The sequence below is a fragment of the Carcharhinus amblyrhynchos genome, chromosome 1 (genome assembly GCF_965287045.1).
Source record: "Carcharhinus amblyrhynchos chromosome 1, sCarAmb.v2.hapA, whole genome shotgun sequence".
NCBI lineage: Eukaryota > Metazoa > Chordata > Chondrichthyes > Carcharhiniformes > Carcharhinidae > Carcharhinus > Carcharhinus amblyrhynchos.
Genome location: NC_137324.1, coordinates 50,544,035 through 50,561,592, shown reverse-complemented (window position 1 = coordinate 50,561,592; position 17,558 = coordinate 50,544,035). Strand labels below are relative to the sequence as shown.

Here is a 17,558-nt window from a genome sequence, read left to right as displayed (position 1 = left end):
AGACAACTTTAGGAGCAGCGAATGCATTAGACTAAATTGAAGAAGGTGCAAGTGAGGGTCCATGGACAGTGAGGAGAGAGGAGGGTAAGGGTCAGGTGTTGTCCCTTCTGCGATTGCAGGGGAAGGTGCCATGGGAAGGACTCTATCATGGTCCAGGGAAGGAGGGGAAGGGATGAGGGCAGACGTGTGGGTGATTGGTCGGACACGGTTGAGCGCCCTTTTAACCTTTCAAAGACAGATATGTCAGAAGCACTGTTTTTGAAGGTAGCATCATTGAATCAGATGCAACAGAAGTGAAGAAACTGGGAGAATGGGATGGTGCCCATACAGGCAGGAGAAGTGTGAGGATCTGTAGTCGAGGTAGCTGTGGGAATCAGTGAGTTTGTAATGAATATTTGTGGTCTGTCCACCACTGGAATTGGAGACAGAAGGAAAGGGAAGTGTTGGAAATAGACCTTGTGAAGGTGAGAGGGGGTGAAAATTTCCAGGTCCAGACGAGAGCATATAGTGGGACTGATACAGTCATCAGTGTAACTGAAAAAGAGGTGTTGCAGGGGTCCTGAATTGCACTGGAACAAGGAATGTTCCACGTACCCCACAAATAGACAGACATAACTCTTCACCTCTGAGGAAATCAAATCCTTCATAGATACTGCCAGATCTGCTGAGTTTATTTCAGTTTGATTTCAGATGTCCGCCATCAGCAGCATATCCCCTCAACAGGTTATCATTACAGTGCCATTCACTTTCTCTTTATATTAAAATACAGACATTTACTTGCATAGGCCACCTGTCTGCCCGTCTCCCCAAGTGCTGACTTATTAAAGTTTTGTTTTATGGGCCTTCCTGCTCCTTAGCAAATCCATAATTACTGCCACTTAGTTCCTCCCCACCGCCCCCCTCCTCCCCCTCCCCTTCCCCACCACCCCTGGCAAAATATCTGTCTCTTTATTTCCCATGTGACAGGTCTAATTTTTTATTTTTCCCTAAATGCAGCCAATCTAAGTCAAGTAACAATATCCTTATCCCTGCTGCCGGCTTTTTTTTTAAAACAAAATATTGAAACCCACTCAGGCATTTGAATAAGGGTTCATTAATGAGAAAGCTTTAAGCTTGCCGGGTAAATGGAGAAAGGCTATTCCAGTCACATTTAAGTCTGCAGCCGGGGAATGGATGGAGGCTGCGCTGGTGCAGTGTGCATGTGGAGTGTGGGGGTATCACAGAGCAACGCGACGTATCACCAACGCAACCACCTACCATTTCTGCATTGCAGAATTTTTTTTTGACTCCGTCCATTTTTATTTCACATATAAAGCACAACAATAGGTTGTCAATATAATCGACTTACTTTCCTTTCTCTTTCTTTCGCTGTCATTCTCCCTCTCTCGTTAAAAGGTAAACGCAAAGATATGATGGGCCTGTTTTCGTTTTACTGTTGAGGTGTTTGCACTATGAGGATTTGCAGGATGGTTCGCATGGCGAGTGTGCTGGGCTTGGTGATGCTAAGCGTCGCTCTGCTTATTCTATCATTGATCAGCTATGTTTCACTCAAAAAGGACAATCTCTTCTCCACTCCGAGATACCTAGGCTCAGCCGGCCCGAGGCTCTATATGTTACACAGTGGATTTCGGTAAGTAACTATATTTTTTTTTAAAAATTAAATTCCAAAATCAGCAAAATCTGTGCAGCCAAGGGGAAAAAAAGACGTGTTGTCAGCTTGCAGCCCCCCACCCCACATTGTTTCCCAATTGATTAGCTATTGGTTCTGGTCTTCAAATCTAAAATCTATCCCCCCCCCCCCGTATTATTTCTAGTAATAATCGTATTGTCCGAAAGAGGCTCGCAGCTCCCTGCATCCTGGCAGGCGTGCAAGCATCTTTCTGTGTGTGTTGATCCTGACATGTTCAGTCTCTCCTTCCTCTCCCCACACCACCACCCCCACCTCCCCCCCCCCTCCACCCCACACACAACTAATTTCCCTCCCACCCACCCCTCTTCAGGTACCACGATTAATTCGGCATGTTTTAGTTCTATAGCCCGCCTATCACGTCGTTTCATGGAAATAACAAGGTTGGGGGGGGAGGGGGAGGGCATGGAGGGGGTGTCACTCTACCAGATGTTTGCGGCATTCATGGATTGTACCCCTTTGCAGAATGATGTGCAGATGTCTGTCGCTTTGTTATCCGCACAGTGGCCCTTGCTGGGCCTGGAGCTGAAACTCCACGGGGTGGGGGGGGCGCGTTGGGGGTCCCTCTCTTCCCGGGGGAGGGGGATGTTCCTCGGGGGTACTGATTGTTTCCCACAGCACCGTCATCCCGAACTTAAGAGAGGGCTAAATGCTTCATTCGGAAGTGCTGTATGTCTGTGTGCATGTGTGTATATACATGTGTGTGCGTATATATATATAACAAAATTACAGTTGCCTCGGTTCCATTGTGATGACCAATATGCTCAATGTTGTATCTGTAAAACAAGTTACATCTATGCTGTGTAAAAGGCTGCAGGGTTCCTGATATTGGCAGACAGGACCCGCACAATTTCTGTACAACTGACTTGAACATTCACATTTACAGACGAAATGCGGATGGGGGGAGCGTCACGAACAAGTAAGCATATTCCTTCACAAAATACAAAGGATCTGATTAGGTGCCTTACTTTTTTCCAATGGTATAATTAATTGCGTCGCCCAGGCACAATTCTAATACTACCCATTTTATGCCTTTCTTAAGACCTGTTATCAAAATTCAAGTTGAAAATATTACTGATAGCACAACATTCTTCATCTTACATGGATATCAAGGGATATGTGCTTTAAATATTCCTGTAAGTAACTTGGGGTTTGGAGTGGAGGTGGTGGAAGGGACAGGGGGGGATGGCTGGAGGGGGCGGTGGTGAGATGGTTCCTACTGTTTCTGGAATTGAGATGCAACTTTTTAAACGAGCTATGATTGTTTCTCCAATCCAGTGTGCCCCATGGTGCTGATCGACAGTGAAGGGTCCATTACAGAGACAGCAACTTACATTTGCATAGCGCCTTTAAAGTGGTTAAAATATCCCAAGGTGTTTCACAAGGAAGTAATCAGATACAAAATGGCAATGGAAACACTAGAATGGGTATCTCAAAGCTTGGTCAGGGAGGTAGCATGCACAATTGGTCAGAATTATGACAATAAACTTTACTGCAATCTCAGTAAAAGAGAGAAGATTCCATAAATATTTTAACAAAGCCAGTGTAAAATCAAGCAAATTTAAAATTAACAACTCGATTAGCAGAACAGGTGATGAGTACTGTTGGTCAAAAATAGAAATGCAGTCGATGACATTAAATTCATTTTTGTTGAGCTGGCTCAATTAAGGAAACTAGTTTGAGCACCATGCATTTCAAAGGCCCTTCATAAGGAAGACTTGTATCTATACAACATGTTCTACAAGCTCAGGACATCTCAAAGTGTTGACAGCCAATGAAATACTGAATTTTTGTAAAGTAGTCACTGTTGTAATGCACGAAAATGGATTTGTGACTCAACATATTGACACTGTTTCATATTCACCTATTGCTAATTTGGTACTCCTCCACCTTCCAACACCTTCCATCCTTTTGCCCCTTTCTAACATTCAGAGAATGGGGCTGCAATGGTTAGGTCAGATTTGATTTTTTTTAAGTTTATTTATTAGTGTCATAAGTAGGTTTACGTTCTCACTGCAACAAAATTATTGTGAAAATCCCCTAGTCACCGCGCTCCAGTGCCTGCTCGGGTACACTGAGGGAGAATTTAGCATGGCCAGTGCACCTAACCAGCATGTCTATCAGACTGGGAGGAAACCAAAGCACCCGGAGGAAACCCATGCAGATATGGGGAGAACATGCAGACTCCACACAGACAGTGACCCAAGCTGGGAATCAAACTCCAATCCCTGATGCTGTGAGGCAGCAGTGCTAACCACTGTGCCACCACGCTGCCCATTGCAGATTTATGACCATCCAATTCTGAAAATTATTTAGTTGTAATCATTCTTTGACATTCCTATTCTTTCTGGTGTACTCTCTTTATTTATTCTACATCTGCATAGCTCCCACAAAGGGATTACATCAAGAAAAATAGGAAGGTGTTGGGTGGAAAAATACCAGTATAGCAATAGATGAATAAGAAACAGCCTGGAACTGGAAGAAATGTACCTAATTGATAAATCCCCTGGGTCCATCCTGACTGTGTTGCAAATCAACTACGCAGTGCAACTCTGGAAGATATTATTTATTTAGACTTCAGAAAGCCAACTAAACCACAAGAAGGTGCAAATAAAACTGAAAATCATGAGAGTACTTAGAACTAGGTTAAAATGAGTAAGAAGTATGGAAATGAAAACAGTAATCAGAGGATAAGAATCAGAATACATGAAAGTTCTAAAGAAGAGGAGGCTAAAGATCAATGATTCAACAGAAAAACAATTAAAATAAAATCTATTAAGATATCATGATACTTATCTGGCTGGTGAAAATCCATGTCTGCTAATGATATGTGTATATATGTAAATATATATATGTACTATGTATAGACCTTATATGCAACTGGTGAGTCCAATTTTGCTGAGTGTGATCAGATGGATTAGATACAAAGGGGAATAACAAGATTGACCATAAGTATCAATTGAAAGATAAAAGACATGCAGGCTCTATAGTGAAGAAGGAAAAAATGTGAAGGGGTAAATTTCACTGAGTTTGAAAAAAAATACATGATGCCAAACATTCCAAGTGAGATGACTTGGATTAAAATTGGTATATTTAAACCATGTTTATATCCTTACAAGTTGAAATGCTTGGAATAATCCAGTTTACTGGCAGAGTCAAAGATGCTGGGAGCTTTCAGAATGCAAATGGAAACAAAAGTGAGTAAAACCAGAAAAGAGAGCTTGGCTCTTCGGAGCAACCTGTTCCTTCCTTGGGTTTCTTCACATTCATGGGACGGGTATTTAATTCGGAAAAGGTGGGGAGAGTTTCTCAGGATTAAACAGTAGCAAATTGGATAATGGAACCTGTAGAGTACATTCACTGTCCAAGAAAAGGCATTATTGCACGGAAAAATCAGTGGCAGGAAATGTACAAGTAGTATTTCCCAGAGGGACAGAGTTGAAAATTACTGACGGAAAGAATTAAATTGCTAAAATAATAATTTGCCTGTCTAGAGGTAAATTTTAAAATATTAAGAATAATTTATTGGGGTACAGAAAATGATTTCAAATACATGAGTCCTCTGAACAAAGTAATTTGTAGGTTTTTCATCCAGAACTTGGCTCTGATAAGTAAGTTTAGGTGTTTGCTTAGATAGTTGCACAGGGATGGCAACTGGAGTTATGCTTTTCTCGACAATTTAGTATAAATGATCAAATAAATGCTATCAATAAATTGAAATAGCACGCATTTGTTACAATCGGTTAAAGTTTGATAGTGAATTTGGCTCTTTTGTTGACTGAGTGGTGTAAATTTAAAAGTAATATAGATAAACTGACAGGGCAATATTCTAAACCGTGTTGGTGATTTTCTCTGCAGGTCACAGTTTTCTTTGAAGTTTCTGGATCCTTCTTTTGTGCCAGTTGGAAGTGGCCTTAATGACAATGGTCGTGGCAAACCTGCAAAGTGGACTTTCAACACAACATCTTATTTAAAACAAAGGCAAGCCACTCTGAAAAGTGTAAAGTTCCAAACAGCTAGACCAGAAAGATTATCATTATTTCCTCTTTATTTCATATTTTCAGAAGCTGCAGAGTTTTTTTTATGTCTGCAATGTACAGACTCCCTGCTCTACCCTCTCCTCATCCCATAAGGGGGAAATGTTCAGATAAAATCAGAAAACCAATACAGTCTTCATTATGGCAGAGGTCGGTGCCCTCCATGATGGGGGCGATGGGTGGACTGACAACATAGAGGCTCAGGCCTCATAGGGACATGGGATCAAACCCCAACACCAGACAATTAACAATTCTGGAATTGAAAGATAATCTCAGTAATGGTGACCAATAGACCATCATCAATTGTCCTGAAACCCCATCTGCTTCACAAATGTCCCTTTAGCAAAGGAAATCTGTGGCTCTTAGCTGATCTGGCCTACATGTGACTCCAGGTGAATATGATTGACTCTTTACTACCAAGCCATTTATCCCAAGGGGCAATTGGGGATGGGCAATAAATGGCAACTTTGCCAGCAACATGCCTCAGGAAAGAATTTTTAAAATGTTAGAACATAGAACATTATAGCACAGTACAGGCCCTTCGGCCCTCGATGTTGCCCTGACCTGTGAAACCAATCTAAAGCCCATCTAACCTACACTATTCTTGTTATATAGAACTATTTTGAGTCGCTATTAGAGATAAGACTGACCAGGGGGTGAATGAGATGTTTCACTTTACTATCAGTAATAGGCATATTTCAAAGTTACAGCTTCTCTACAAGGAAGGTTTTAATAATTAATGTGTGTGTGTGTGTGTGTGTGTGTGGGTGGGTGGGTGGGGAGGATGGTGATAAGTTTGCAGATAACATGAAGATTGACAGGGTGGTTGATAGAGTGAGGAAGAAGGTCTCAGGTTGAAGAAAGATATAGATAGGTTGGTCAGATGGGCAGTACAGTAGCAGATATGATTTAATCCTGAAATTCTTCTCAAAGGGCATTTTTGTTTCAAGTTTTCTTTTCCACAGTTTAAACTTACTGTTTTTCCCCTTGCAGTCCTAGAAGTGTGCATTCTGAATTCAAATCCATTGCCGAGAATGAACTGAAGTAACTCCTTCTTTATCTTTTTTTTTGTTTTAGGAAAGACATCAGTCGCTATGTCGACATTTATAAAAATTTTACCTTGGTCAAGAAAAGTGTGCGAGTTGGACAGTTGCTGCACTATGACTATTCCAACCACAAATATGTCTTTTCAGTCAGCAATAGTTTCCGATCATTACTCCCCGATGTGCCCCCTATATTGAAGATGCACTACAACACTTGTGCAGTGGTGGGAAACAGTGGGATCCTCATCGGCAGCCATTGCGGAGCTGACATCGATAAGACCGATTTCGTGTTCCGCTGCAACTTCGCACCAACTGAATCTTTCGAGAAAGACGTTGGCAGAAAGACCAACCTCACGACCTTCAACCCGAGCATCCTCGAGAAGTACTACAACAATCTATTAACAATCCAAGATCGAAACAAGTTTTTTCTGAATCTTAAAAAGCTGGATGGAGCGATCCTTTGGATCCCCGCTTTTTTCTTCCACACGTCCGCTCCGGTGACAAGAACGTTGGTAGATTTTTTTATAGAGTATAGAGCCCAACTGAAGGTTCAGTTGGCCTGGCCTGGGAATATAATGCAACATATCAATAAGTAAGTATGGTTTAAGGAGAATTTATACGAAGATTCAAATTGAAAGTGGGCAGCTGTTTTGACATTACAGGGTGGCACAGTGGTTAGCGCTGCTGCCTCATAGCACCAGTGACCTGGCTCCAATTCCCGGCTTGGGTCACTGTCTGTGCAGAGTTTGCACGTTTTCTCCATGTCTGTGTGGGTTTCTTCCCATAGTCTGAAAGACATGCGGGTTACGTGCATTGGCCATGCTAAATTCCCCCTCAGTGTACCTGAACAGGCGCCAGAGTGTAGCGACCAGGGGAATTTCACAGTAACTTCATTGCAATGGTAATGTAAGCATATTTGAATAAATAAACTTTACTTTATTTCTGTTGATATTCTAAGGATAGTTCATGCTATTAATTCCAGTTTTAATATTTGATAACACAAATGCTGGTGTCATTGTTTCTCATTTTAACCTGTTGATGTTTTCTCTTTTTTGCCCCCAGTCTTAGAGTAGTCCAAGAGTACAGAAGAGGCCCTTCAACCCATCAAGTCTGCACTAACAAAACTACACTAAATCTATACTAATTACATCTTCCAGCACTTGGCCCATAGTCTTGAATGTTATATTTCAAGTGCTCATCCACATATTTGTTAAAGTTTGTGAGGTTTCTTGCCTCTACTACCCTCCGAAGCTGTGCATTCCAGACTCCCACCACCCCTGGGTGAAAATACATCCCCAAATCCCCTCTGAACCTCCCTTAAAATAATGTCCCCTTCTTATTGACCTTTCAACTAAGGGGAACAGCTATTTCCTATCCACCCTGTCCTAACCCCTCATAATCTTATACACCTCAATCAGGCCTCCCCTCAGCCTGCTCTGCTCTAAAGAAAACAACGCAAGCTTATCCAGTCTCTCTTCATAGCTCAAAAGCTCTATCCAAGGCAACATCCTGGTGAATCTCCTCTTCCTCTCCAGTGCAATCACCTCCTTCCTATAGTGAGGTGATGAGGACTGCACAGTCTCCAGCTGTAGACTAACCAAAGCTTTGTACAGCTGAACAAAAACGTAAACCATGCAGGGAACATAACCTCCCTGCACTAATAACCTATGGCACAACTAATAAAGGCAAGGGCGGCATGGTGGCACAGTGGTTAGCATTGCTGCCTCACAGCGCCAGGGACCCAGGTTTGATTCCTGGCTTGGGTCACTGTCTGTGTGGAGTTTGCACATTTTCCCCATATCTGCATGTGTTTCCTCCGGGTGCTCCGGTTACCTCCCACAGTCCAAAAGACATGCAGGTTAGGTTGATTGGCCATGCTAAATTGACCTTAGTCTCAGGGGGATTAGCAGGGTAAATATGTGGGGTTACGGGGATGAGGTGGGATTATTGTTGGTGAGGCTCGATGGACCAAATGGCTTGCTTCTGTACTGTAGGGATTCTATGAAATAATGTACGAAGTGTCCTGTATGCCTTCTTTACTACCCTATTAACCCATCCTGCTACATTTAGGGATCGATGGGCAAGCACCCCAATATCACTCTGTTTCTATGAGCTTCTTTGTATCCTGCCATTCATTAAGTACTCTGATGTCTTGTTATATCCGGTTGATACCGAAGATGAGGGGGTTAGCTTATGAAGAGAGATTAAATAGACTGGGCCTGTACTCATTGGAGTTTAGAAGGCTGAGGGGGGATCTTATAGAGACCTACAAGATAATGAAGGGGCTAGATTGGGTAGAGGTAGAGAGATTCTTTCCACTTGGAAAGGAAACCAGAACTAGAGGGCACAGCCTCAAAATAAAGGGGGGGGGATGCAATTGAGGAGGAACTTCTTCACTCAAAGGGTGGTGAATCTCTAGAATTCTCTGTCCATTGAAGTGGTGGAGGCTACCTCATTGAATATATTTAAGTCACGGGTAGATAGATTTCTGATAGACAAGGGAATTAAGGGTTATGGGGAGAAAGTGGGAAAGTGGAACTGATCCACCTCAGATCAGCCATGATCTTATTGAATGGCGGGGCAGGCTCAAAGGGCTAGATGGCCTCCTCCTGCTCCTATTTCTTATGTTCTTATGTTATTCCTTCCAAAATGAATCACCTCACATTTTTCATGGTTAAATTCTATCTGCAATGCTGTACACATCTATATCTTCTTGCAACCTAAGACCTTTTTGCTCATCATTAACCATGCTGCCAATCTTCAGTTTATCTGCAAACTTACCTGTCACCCCCTCCCCCCGCATACACACATGTTCTCATCTATATTGTTTATGTATATTGTATATATTGGTGTGTATATCATGAATAATAAGGGATGTAGCACTGACCCCTATGGCACACCACTGGATACCGGCCTCTAGTCACACAAACAGCCTTCTACCACCATCCTCTGTTTTCTACCACTCAGCCAGTTCTGGGGCTAATTTGCTGAGGTACCTTGGATCCCATCTGCTTCAACCTTCTCAATCAATCTCCCTTGTAGAACCTTGTCAAAGGCTTTGCTGAAATTCATACAAACCACATTAACTGCACTGCCCTCATCTACATACCTGATCACCTCTTCAAAAAGTTCAGTCAAATTTGAACATAAGAACATAACAACATAAGAAATAGGAGCAGGAGTAGGCCATCTAGCCCTTCGAGCCTGCCCCGCCATTCAATAAGATCATGGCTGATCTGTTGTGGCTCAGTTCCACTTTCCCACCCTCTCCCCATAACCCTTAATCCCCTCGCTTATCAAGAACCCACCAACCCGCTTCTTAAAAATATTTAGCGAGGCAGCCTCCACCACTTCAACGGGCAGAGAATTCCAGAGATTCACCACCCTTTGAGTGAAGAAGTTCCTCCTCAACTCCGTTCTAAACCGCCTCCCCTTTATCTTGAGGCTGTGCCCCCTAGTCCTACTGTCTTTTTTGAGCGGGAAGAGTCTCTCCACCTCTATCCTATCCATCCCATTCATCATCTTATACGTCTCAATGAGATCTCCCCTCATTCTTCTAAACTCTAACGAGTACAAGCCTAGTTTATTCAGCCTCTCCTCATAGCTCAATCCCCTCAACTCCGGTTAGGCATGACCTCCTTCTGACAAAGCCAGGCTGACTATCCCTTATCAAACCTTGCATCTCCAAATGCAGATTAATTCTCTGTTTTGGAATTTTTTACAATAGTTTCCCTACTACTGACGTCTGGTCTGTAACCCCCGCTTTACCCCTACTACCCTTCTTGAAAAGTGGAACTACTTTAGCTCTCCCCCAATGCTCTAGCATCTCCCCTGCCAGAGAGGAATTAAAAAATTGGGTCAGAGTTCTTGTTCCTTAGGTTTGGGTTGTGTACTTACTTCAGCCAAATTAATTGGTTACATTCTCCAAAAAAAACTTTAAAACCTCACTTTCAAATGTATGACTCATCCCATATCGGCCAGAAGTCCAGAAACAAAACTGCTACGGTAACTTTTTACTCGCCTGACTGTTTATCCCGAGACGTGACAGTCGTATCATAGTGAACACAATTTTTTTAAAAAAAGCTAAAAATAATTACAGGCCTGCACATAAAAAAGCATTTTATCCGCTAATCGCACAAATATTTCTCCACATGTTCCAATGCGTACAGAGCTCAGGTCGACCCCCTCTCAGAGCCTGCACCGAACGATCCCCTACCTCCAATTCCTGGGCGCTGCTCGTCACGCGAGTCTCTTTTCTAGTCCCCATCGTGGACCACCCATGACATTCTCCCCGCCCTTTTGCTGTGTCCAAATACCCTGAGTACCTAATAAGACTCTGGCACCCTTCCCTCCCCTGGACTCACTGACCACCAAGTTCCACCACCCGGGAAATTCTACTTTGTTCCCTCGTCGCAAGTTAAGTTACTGCCCAATCCACGATCCAAAGAACACACATAACCGTCTCCCAATCACTACGCACCCCCGCCACCACCGTCCTCACCACCACCATCCCCCACCATTCTTTTACAATGCGTTACCATTCTGAATATTGGACTCATAAACTATTAAGTGTTTATCTAACCAAGGTAGGACAGGCAAATCATTCACCTGCTAACAATTTGTACAATCATTTGCAATACTGGATTCAGAATAATGTGTTGAATGTTTATGCAGTCATACCCACGCCTCCTGCCTAAACTCTCTGCCCGCCCCCCCCCCTCCCCCGCCGTCATGCAACCCTTGTCTTGAACGCAGGTCCTAGACTTTTCTACACCGTCTCAAACCATGGCTACATCAACCTCACTACGGCACAGGAAACTGAGATGGTTTACACTCAGAGAAAGGGTGGGGGGAGCGGGGGAGTGAGAATGTTATCAAAGGTTTGAAGTCCCAATCTATCTTCCGGTGATAAAGAATGCTGTGAGTGCCGGATATTTAAAAAAGAGAAATAATTCGTATAGAGAACCCACAGAACGTTACATTGGGAATGTAGAATGTAGAAGAGGCAGTGTGGGAAACGGTGGACGCTGTTTCCCTACGTGTGGTACGAAGGGAAAGTGATAGAAAGACGTAAAGGGAAAGAGTAGAAGATATATTAAAGTACAAAGCTTGGGGGGGGGGGGCAGAAACGGTTCCAAAAGCGAGAACTGTTTTTCATGAAAAATAAATCCACTGTACATTCCTTCCGTTCTAATTGAAAATTTGTTTTGTGAACTTGTCTGTTGCTTTACCGTTCGATAGATATTGGAAAACCAAACAACTGGCGCCAAAGCGGCTAAGTACGGGCATCCTGATGTACACGCTGGCTTCTGCCATTTGCGAGGAGATTCACCTGTACGGATTTTGGCCTTTCGCCTGGGATCCCAACACAGGAAAGGAACTGCCATATCACTACTATGACAAAAAGGGGACCAAATTCACTACCAAATGGCAGGAGATCCACCAGCTTCCCGCAGAATTCAAGCTGCTGTTCAAACTACACAACGATGGCTTGACCAAGCTGACTCTTTCACCTTGTGCCTCTTAATGGGATGCTTTTTTTTCGAAGTGCCAAGTCCTTCCTTTGTTTCCATTCTTGTTCGGTTGATGTTTCAAAGTGCATTTTGTGCCCAACGCTTCGTGGAACACAACTCCCAAGCAATTCCAAATCCTGTGCCACTGAGCTGTTCATGAGTTTTCGTGTAATGTGGTAGTAAACATTTATCTTACATTGGGAAATAGCCGGAAACGAAAGCTTGGACCTGAAGCTTGGGCCATTTCTTTTTTTTTAAATCAACGTATTGGGCCCACATGAACCTGTTTGTAGATATCAACTTACAGCCAGAAATTGGTGTATCGGGGGATACAAAATGGCCAGGCTCTATCAATTCATTGGCGACAAAATCGGCCTTGGATTATTTTCAAAAGCACTCAGTCAGATTAGGGATACATAATCAATGTTGGCCTTGTTAGCGAAACCCATTTCCCGCCAATAAATTATTCAAATGAAACAACCCTTCTCTCGAAACCCACTCAGTTTGTTTTAGAGAATGCAGTGGGAAAAATATTAAAACGGGAGGAAAATATATTGCAGTGATTTTTGCCCAGACACTTATTATCTGACCTTTGGCCATGCTAAATGCTCCCTCAATGTACCCGAACAGGCGCCGGAGTGTGGCGACGAGGGGATTTTCACAGTAACTTCATTGCAGTGTTAATGTAAGCCTACTTGTGACTAATAAGTAAACTTCATTTGCTTGTGTCCATGGGTGCCAAGGTAATGAAGCATTTCTGCATTTCCAACGCGCTCCTTACTTCAGGACCTGCTATTTTATGTCGTTTTAAGTCTTAAGAATTTTTTTTTAGCGCGAAGCAGCTAGCGAGCTCCACATATCCGGGCTGTTCTAAAAGAGCCAATGGCCCGTAAAATAATTCATATCCCCAATAACAACGGTCCACGCAGAAGAAGGGTCTCAGCAAAACTCTCCTTACGGAGTTCAGTGGAAACGGCCCAGTATAGGAGAATGCAAGAGGGTTGCAAATTAATTGTTTATTTAAACATTCCACAAATGGAAAGCATTTGGTAACTCTCCAGTCCTGTTTATATAGAATATCTTATATGGTTGTCAAAGTGGACACGCAAGTCTTTTGTATGTATGTGGCACTCATTTTTTATCATCCAATGAACAGTAAATGTACTACTTTTGTACTGGTACTTAAAAAAACAGACGTTTAATTTCCTTCACAGCTTTAAAAGAGACAAATAAATATTGGAGTTATACTGAATACGTTTTTATTTGCTGGTTTAGCAACTGCAAATTTGTTATTCATATATATATATCCTGCCGCCGTGTCAAAGCAGGGCTTTCAAGGAGGTAATCTCGAATCTATGTTGTATTGCGAAATTGAAGAATTTTATTGATTCTTGTCTGTAAATATTTTTCTCATGCCTGCTATTGTTCATCCATATTAAATTACTTATTAAATTCTGTGAGAATTCTGTTTCCGTGGCGTGACCAGTTGTTGATGACTGTATAAGGTAGACATTTTAGTCAATGCTTAGCGCACCTTTGGGGCGGTAACAAAGAGAGTTGCACAAAAACGTGACAGCAGTGTTTTTTTAAAACTCCTTCTGCATTTACAGTATTACGAACAATTCTGCTTTGCTTTAAGTGTATAATTATCATGGCTTGAGTCCTTTGCACTATTATGAAAATGTACAGGTTAACTAACATATCTGAACAACTGACAAAACAAAGGCAATGACCTAAATGAAGTTTCCACAAATGTTCAGACACCAGAGCGAGAGTGCCCCAAAATAAATGTCGAGTTTTGGGATTTAAAAACAAAAAGCAGCGCTCCTCGTGTTTTCAACGAGTTAGAAGAACCCGAGTCTGACTGACGTCGGTACATAACTAAAAACTACTGTTTTAATTTTGCCTTAAGTGGCACGGTATAATAACATCTCAACATCGACTTGAAGGAGGGAGAGCCGGGTTATGTTTGAAGATGAATTTTTTTAAAAGTTATGTTTGCTTGCAGACTTTCCGACTTTTTGTTTTCATTTGAATCGGGAAACTTGGAGCTCTGGGGGTTGGATATGGTAGATGGGTAGAACTGTCAAGTTAGCTGCAAGCCAACTTTAAACCATAAATTAGTCTTACGAAGAACGCGGTCTCTCCCGAGATACAGTGTGCATACTACAAGGGATTATCCGATTTTGTGACTCTGTACGTCGCACAATTCCACTGTCTATACATGCACCCTGCTTGCATTTGACCGTCTATCTGAAGTTGCTTAATATTGTCCTGTAAGTAAAGCTCTTCAAAACGCTTTCTTTATTTCTCGCTGCACTTCCATTTGCTACTATCCTTGCTGAGGGGGGAGAGGAGAATGCTGACTGTTGCTTTCTCTCAGTTCAATTCTTGGTTTACTGAGTCAACCACGGCCGTCTGATCAATATTTCAAAAAATCCATATCATTAAGCAAGGTTCGCGCCTCCCATCAGTATGCCAGCCTTGCACAATGAGACACACGTACAGGTGAAAGTCGCCTAAAACCCGGAGGTGGAAGTACTTTGTTTTTTCTCTCTCCCTTCCCTGTTCTGCTTCACCAAAAATATTTTACCAATGCTTAAAATAATTCCTTAGCTTGGAAAGCAAGAGACGTCGCACAATCCGCAAGAATTACAAAATGAGTGGTACCAAATGACAGAAACAAATGACAGAAACAATGATTTGACTTCTATTTCTCAAAAACAGACTAGTTCACACGCGCTTTATGAACATTAATAGTCGGTGAAAGCCTTTAATTCAAATGATAAATTTGCAAGTGTTATTCATTTGTAAATTCGACCGGCCCTAAGTTTCACTTCGATATCATTATTTAAATTATTCTTATTAGAAAGCCCCGTGATTAGTCGCTACTAAAACTAATACACTATGAGGTCAGCAAATGTCCATCTGAATCTTATTTATAAAGATGTAGGTAGGTGTGTTTAACTTATTTATAACTGATATATTTTAATAATAAGTATAACATACGGCAAGGGTACGGGCTCCTTAGTATTCCCGCACTAAAGACTGTAAGGATAATATAATGTTTTCCCCTTTGTAATGCTAACCGGATCAACATACTTCACATGTATTTTCAGGTCGGTTTAAGATTGCAGCTCATATACTTTCTACTCGCTCTGTCTAAAGCGCCGCACCTGCGAAACACATACGCTGGATTAGTAGGAATAGAATTACTCAGCAGAATTTGGTTTAAGTTCCAACCACTTTCACTGTCATGCATTAACAATGGTGAATATAGGAGCTAGCACTGCGAGAGATTAAAGCTACAAACGGAGACAAACATCAGGGAAGTTCATGCTGTTTGTGAACAGTTCATCAGCCTTGCTGTCGACAACAATCTGAACGAGGAAGAACTACAGCACTTGGGGAAGGAGAGAAGCTACATTGGTCGCATAAACTGGAAGAAGCTGATAACATATAATAGCTCATAAAGTATAACATTGAGAAACCAGTGAGCAACTTATTCAGTATTCCTCGGCAAGTATGGGACACACACACACACACACACACACGTGTGTTTATTCAACGTGAATGCTATTAAATCTTCAGCGTTCATGCGGGAAAAGTTTCTCAACAGTTTCATAAATCCTAAATTACAACACTCGATATTTCCCTAAGTATAAAATGTACATGAATCTTGTAACTACCAAGTCGTTTTTAAAAAATATATTTTCTGTGGATGCGCTGCCATTTAAATCTCAAATTAAATGCCGCCCTTGATGGGGGGAAACTTCTATATGCTTGTATAGCACTTTCGTTTGTTAATAAATGATGGAGAGAGGGATGAGGGGAGGATTTCTATCAGTTATGTTGCATTTGGGTCAGCGAGTCTATATTCCAGTTGGTGGACAGGTGAACTGACCATGTGTAGAGCTGCACTCACCTTTGAGAAATTTTGTCTGCGCTTCATTTCTCGATTTTTTAAAAAAAACTTTACCACACAATATACATCAAATAATCTAAATTATTCTTCGCCTAAAAAACTATAATCAGGCCAGTGATGGGCAAAATATATTTCACGTCGAACAAACTCTTGTTACTTATTCCGAGGTTTTACCGGTTGAAGATTGTAACACCAAAGGATTACCTGCGCAATAATAAAAGATGCCGAAATCTTCAGGTAAACCTGGGTGTGTGCCTTCCACATATTCGCAAGATACAAGTAAAATTCCACAAAAAGTCTTTCTTTTTGGAAATAACAGAGGACTAAAATAATGGATGTCAGATTTGAATGAGCGTTTCTAACAATAGGTCGGTATAGTTTTGACATTTCTAATTATTGCAATGCAACTCGAGGACTCCCTTTCCAAAACCCCAGTTACTTTTTATAACGACCCGACCATCCATAAGTTACACTAAAATAAATAGGGCGTAATTTTCGTTATAGAAATTTAGGTTGAAAAAAAAAATCCCTTCAATTAACTAAATTATAAACATTAATATGGATAAATATTATAAAATACCCGCACAACTAATATGCTAGTATAAAAAATCATGGAAATGTATAGGCCCTTTCAGTAACTTAATCCATCAACCATTCATCCAGAAACGAGTTATCCTGGTTATGTTTCAGTATGCTATTTCAGAACGGATCTCTTGGACAACTAGTTCTGCACAGGTCCGGATTATGTTCTGTGGTGTGGTTTGAATTGTGTAGCACGGCTCCTGTAAAACAAGCAGCCTGAACACTGCCAAACGTTGGTGAATGTTCCCATATTTAAGTTGGTAAATGAATTCAGGACAGATCAGTTCCTTAACATTTCACAAACGGTCGTTACTTATCCCATCAGCCGTGTTGCAAAACTGCAATTAATAAACGATTAAACCGAACCTCAAAATGGATCAAACAAAAGTAGGAAAGAGGAAAATTCACTGCACCCAGTGTGAGTAAACTTTAAATTATCCCAAAATGCATAGATCTAGATTAGTTTAATTAAACTAATTAAAGACCCCAATGACGCAAAGTGCAGCGTGACAGTGAAACCGAACTAACTTCCAAAACCTCCCCATTGGTATCGTGCAAACAAAGTTGGTCTAATTGGGGTTAGTCGATGTTCACTATCTTAGTCTGCATTTATTTAAAGGGAGCGTTTTAAATAAATTGCAAAATACTGTTATAATGCAACCATTAATCTCAACAGAAGGTCGTCACATATCCGTTGTAAATTAAGTTATTATTTTCGCGAGGTTTCAGTCCATTCTCATTACTTGATTGAAAATGTATTTAAATGATATT

General features: G+C 41.6%; 1 protein-coding gene across 1 annotated transcript; it reads left to right on the top strand.

The window, feature by feature from the left end:
- The first annotated feature begins 1,275 nt into the window (after positions 1-1,275).
- st8sia3 (ST8 alpha-N-acetyl-neuraminide alpha-2,8-sialyltransferase 3) lies at positions 1,276-13,696 on the top strand. Its single transcript, XM_080197822.1, has 4 exons — positions 1,276-1,630; positions 5,546-5,668; positions 6,802-7,359; positions 12,009-13,696. The coding sequence occupies exons 1-4, from the start codon at positions 1,452-1,454 to the stop codon at positions 12,292-12,294; spliced, it is 1,146 nt and encodes a 381-aa protein (XP_080053948.1). The 5' UTR covers positions 1,276-1,451; the 3' UTR covers positions 12,295-13,696.
- The last annotated feature ends 3,862 nt before the right edge of the window (positions 13,697-17,558 follow it).

Excerpts from the sequence above, each read along its gene's own strand:
- st8sia3 (XM_080197822.1), top strand. The coding sequence starts at position 1,452 with ATGAGGATTTGCAGGATGGTTCGCATGGCGAGTGTGCTGGGCTTGGTG. Across the intron at positions 1,631-5,545 it reads ATGTTACACAGTGGATTTCG|GTCACAGTTTTCTTTGAAGT; the intron begins GTAAGTAACTAT and ends TTTTCTCTGCAG. Across the intron at positions 7,360-12,008 it reads ATAATGCAACATATCAATAA|ATATTGGAAAACCAAACAAC; the intron begins GTAAGTATGGTT and ends ACCGTTCGATAG.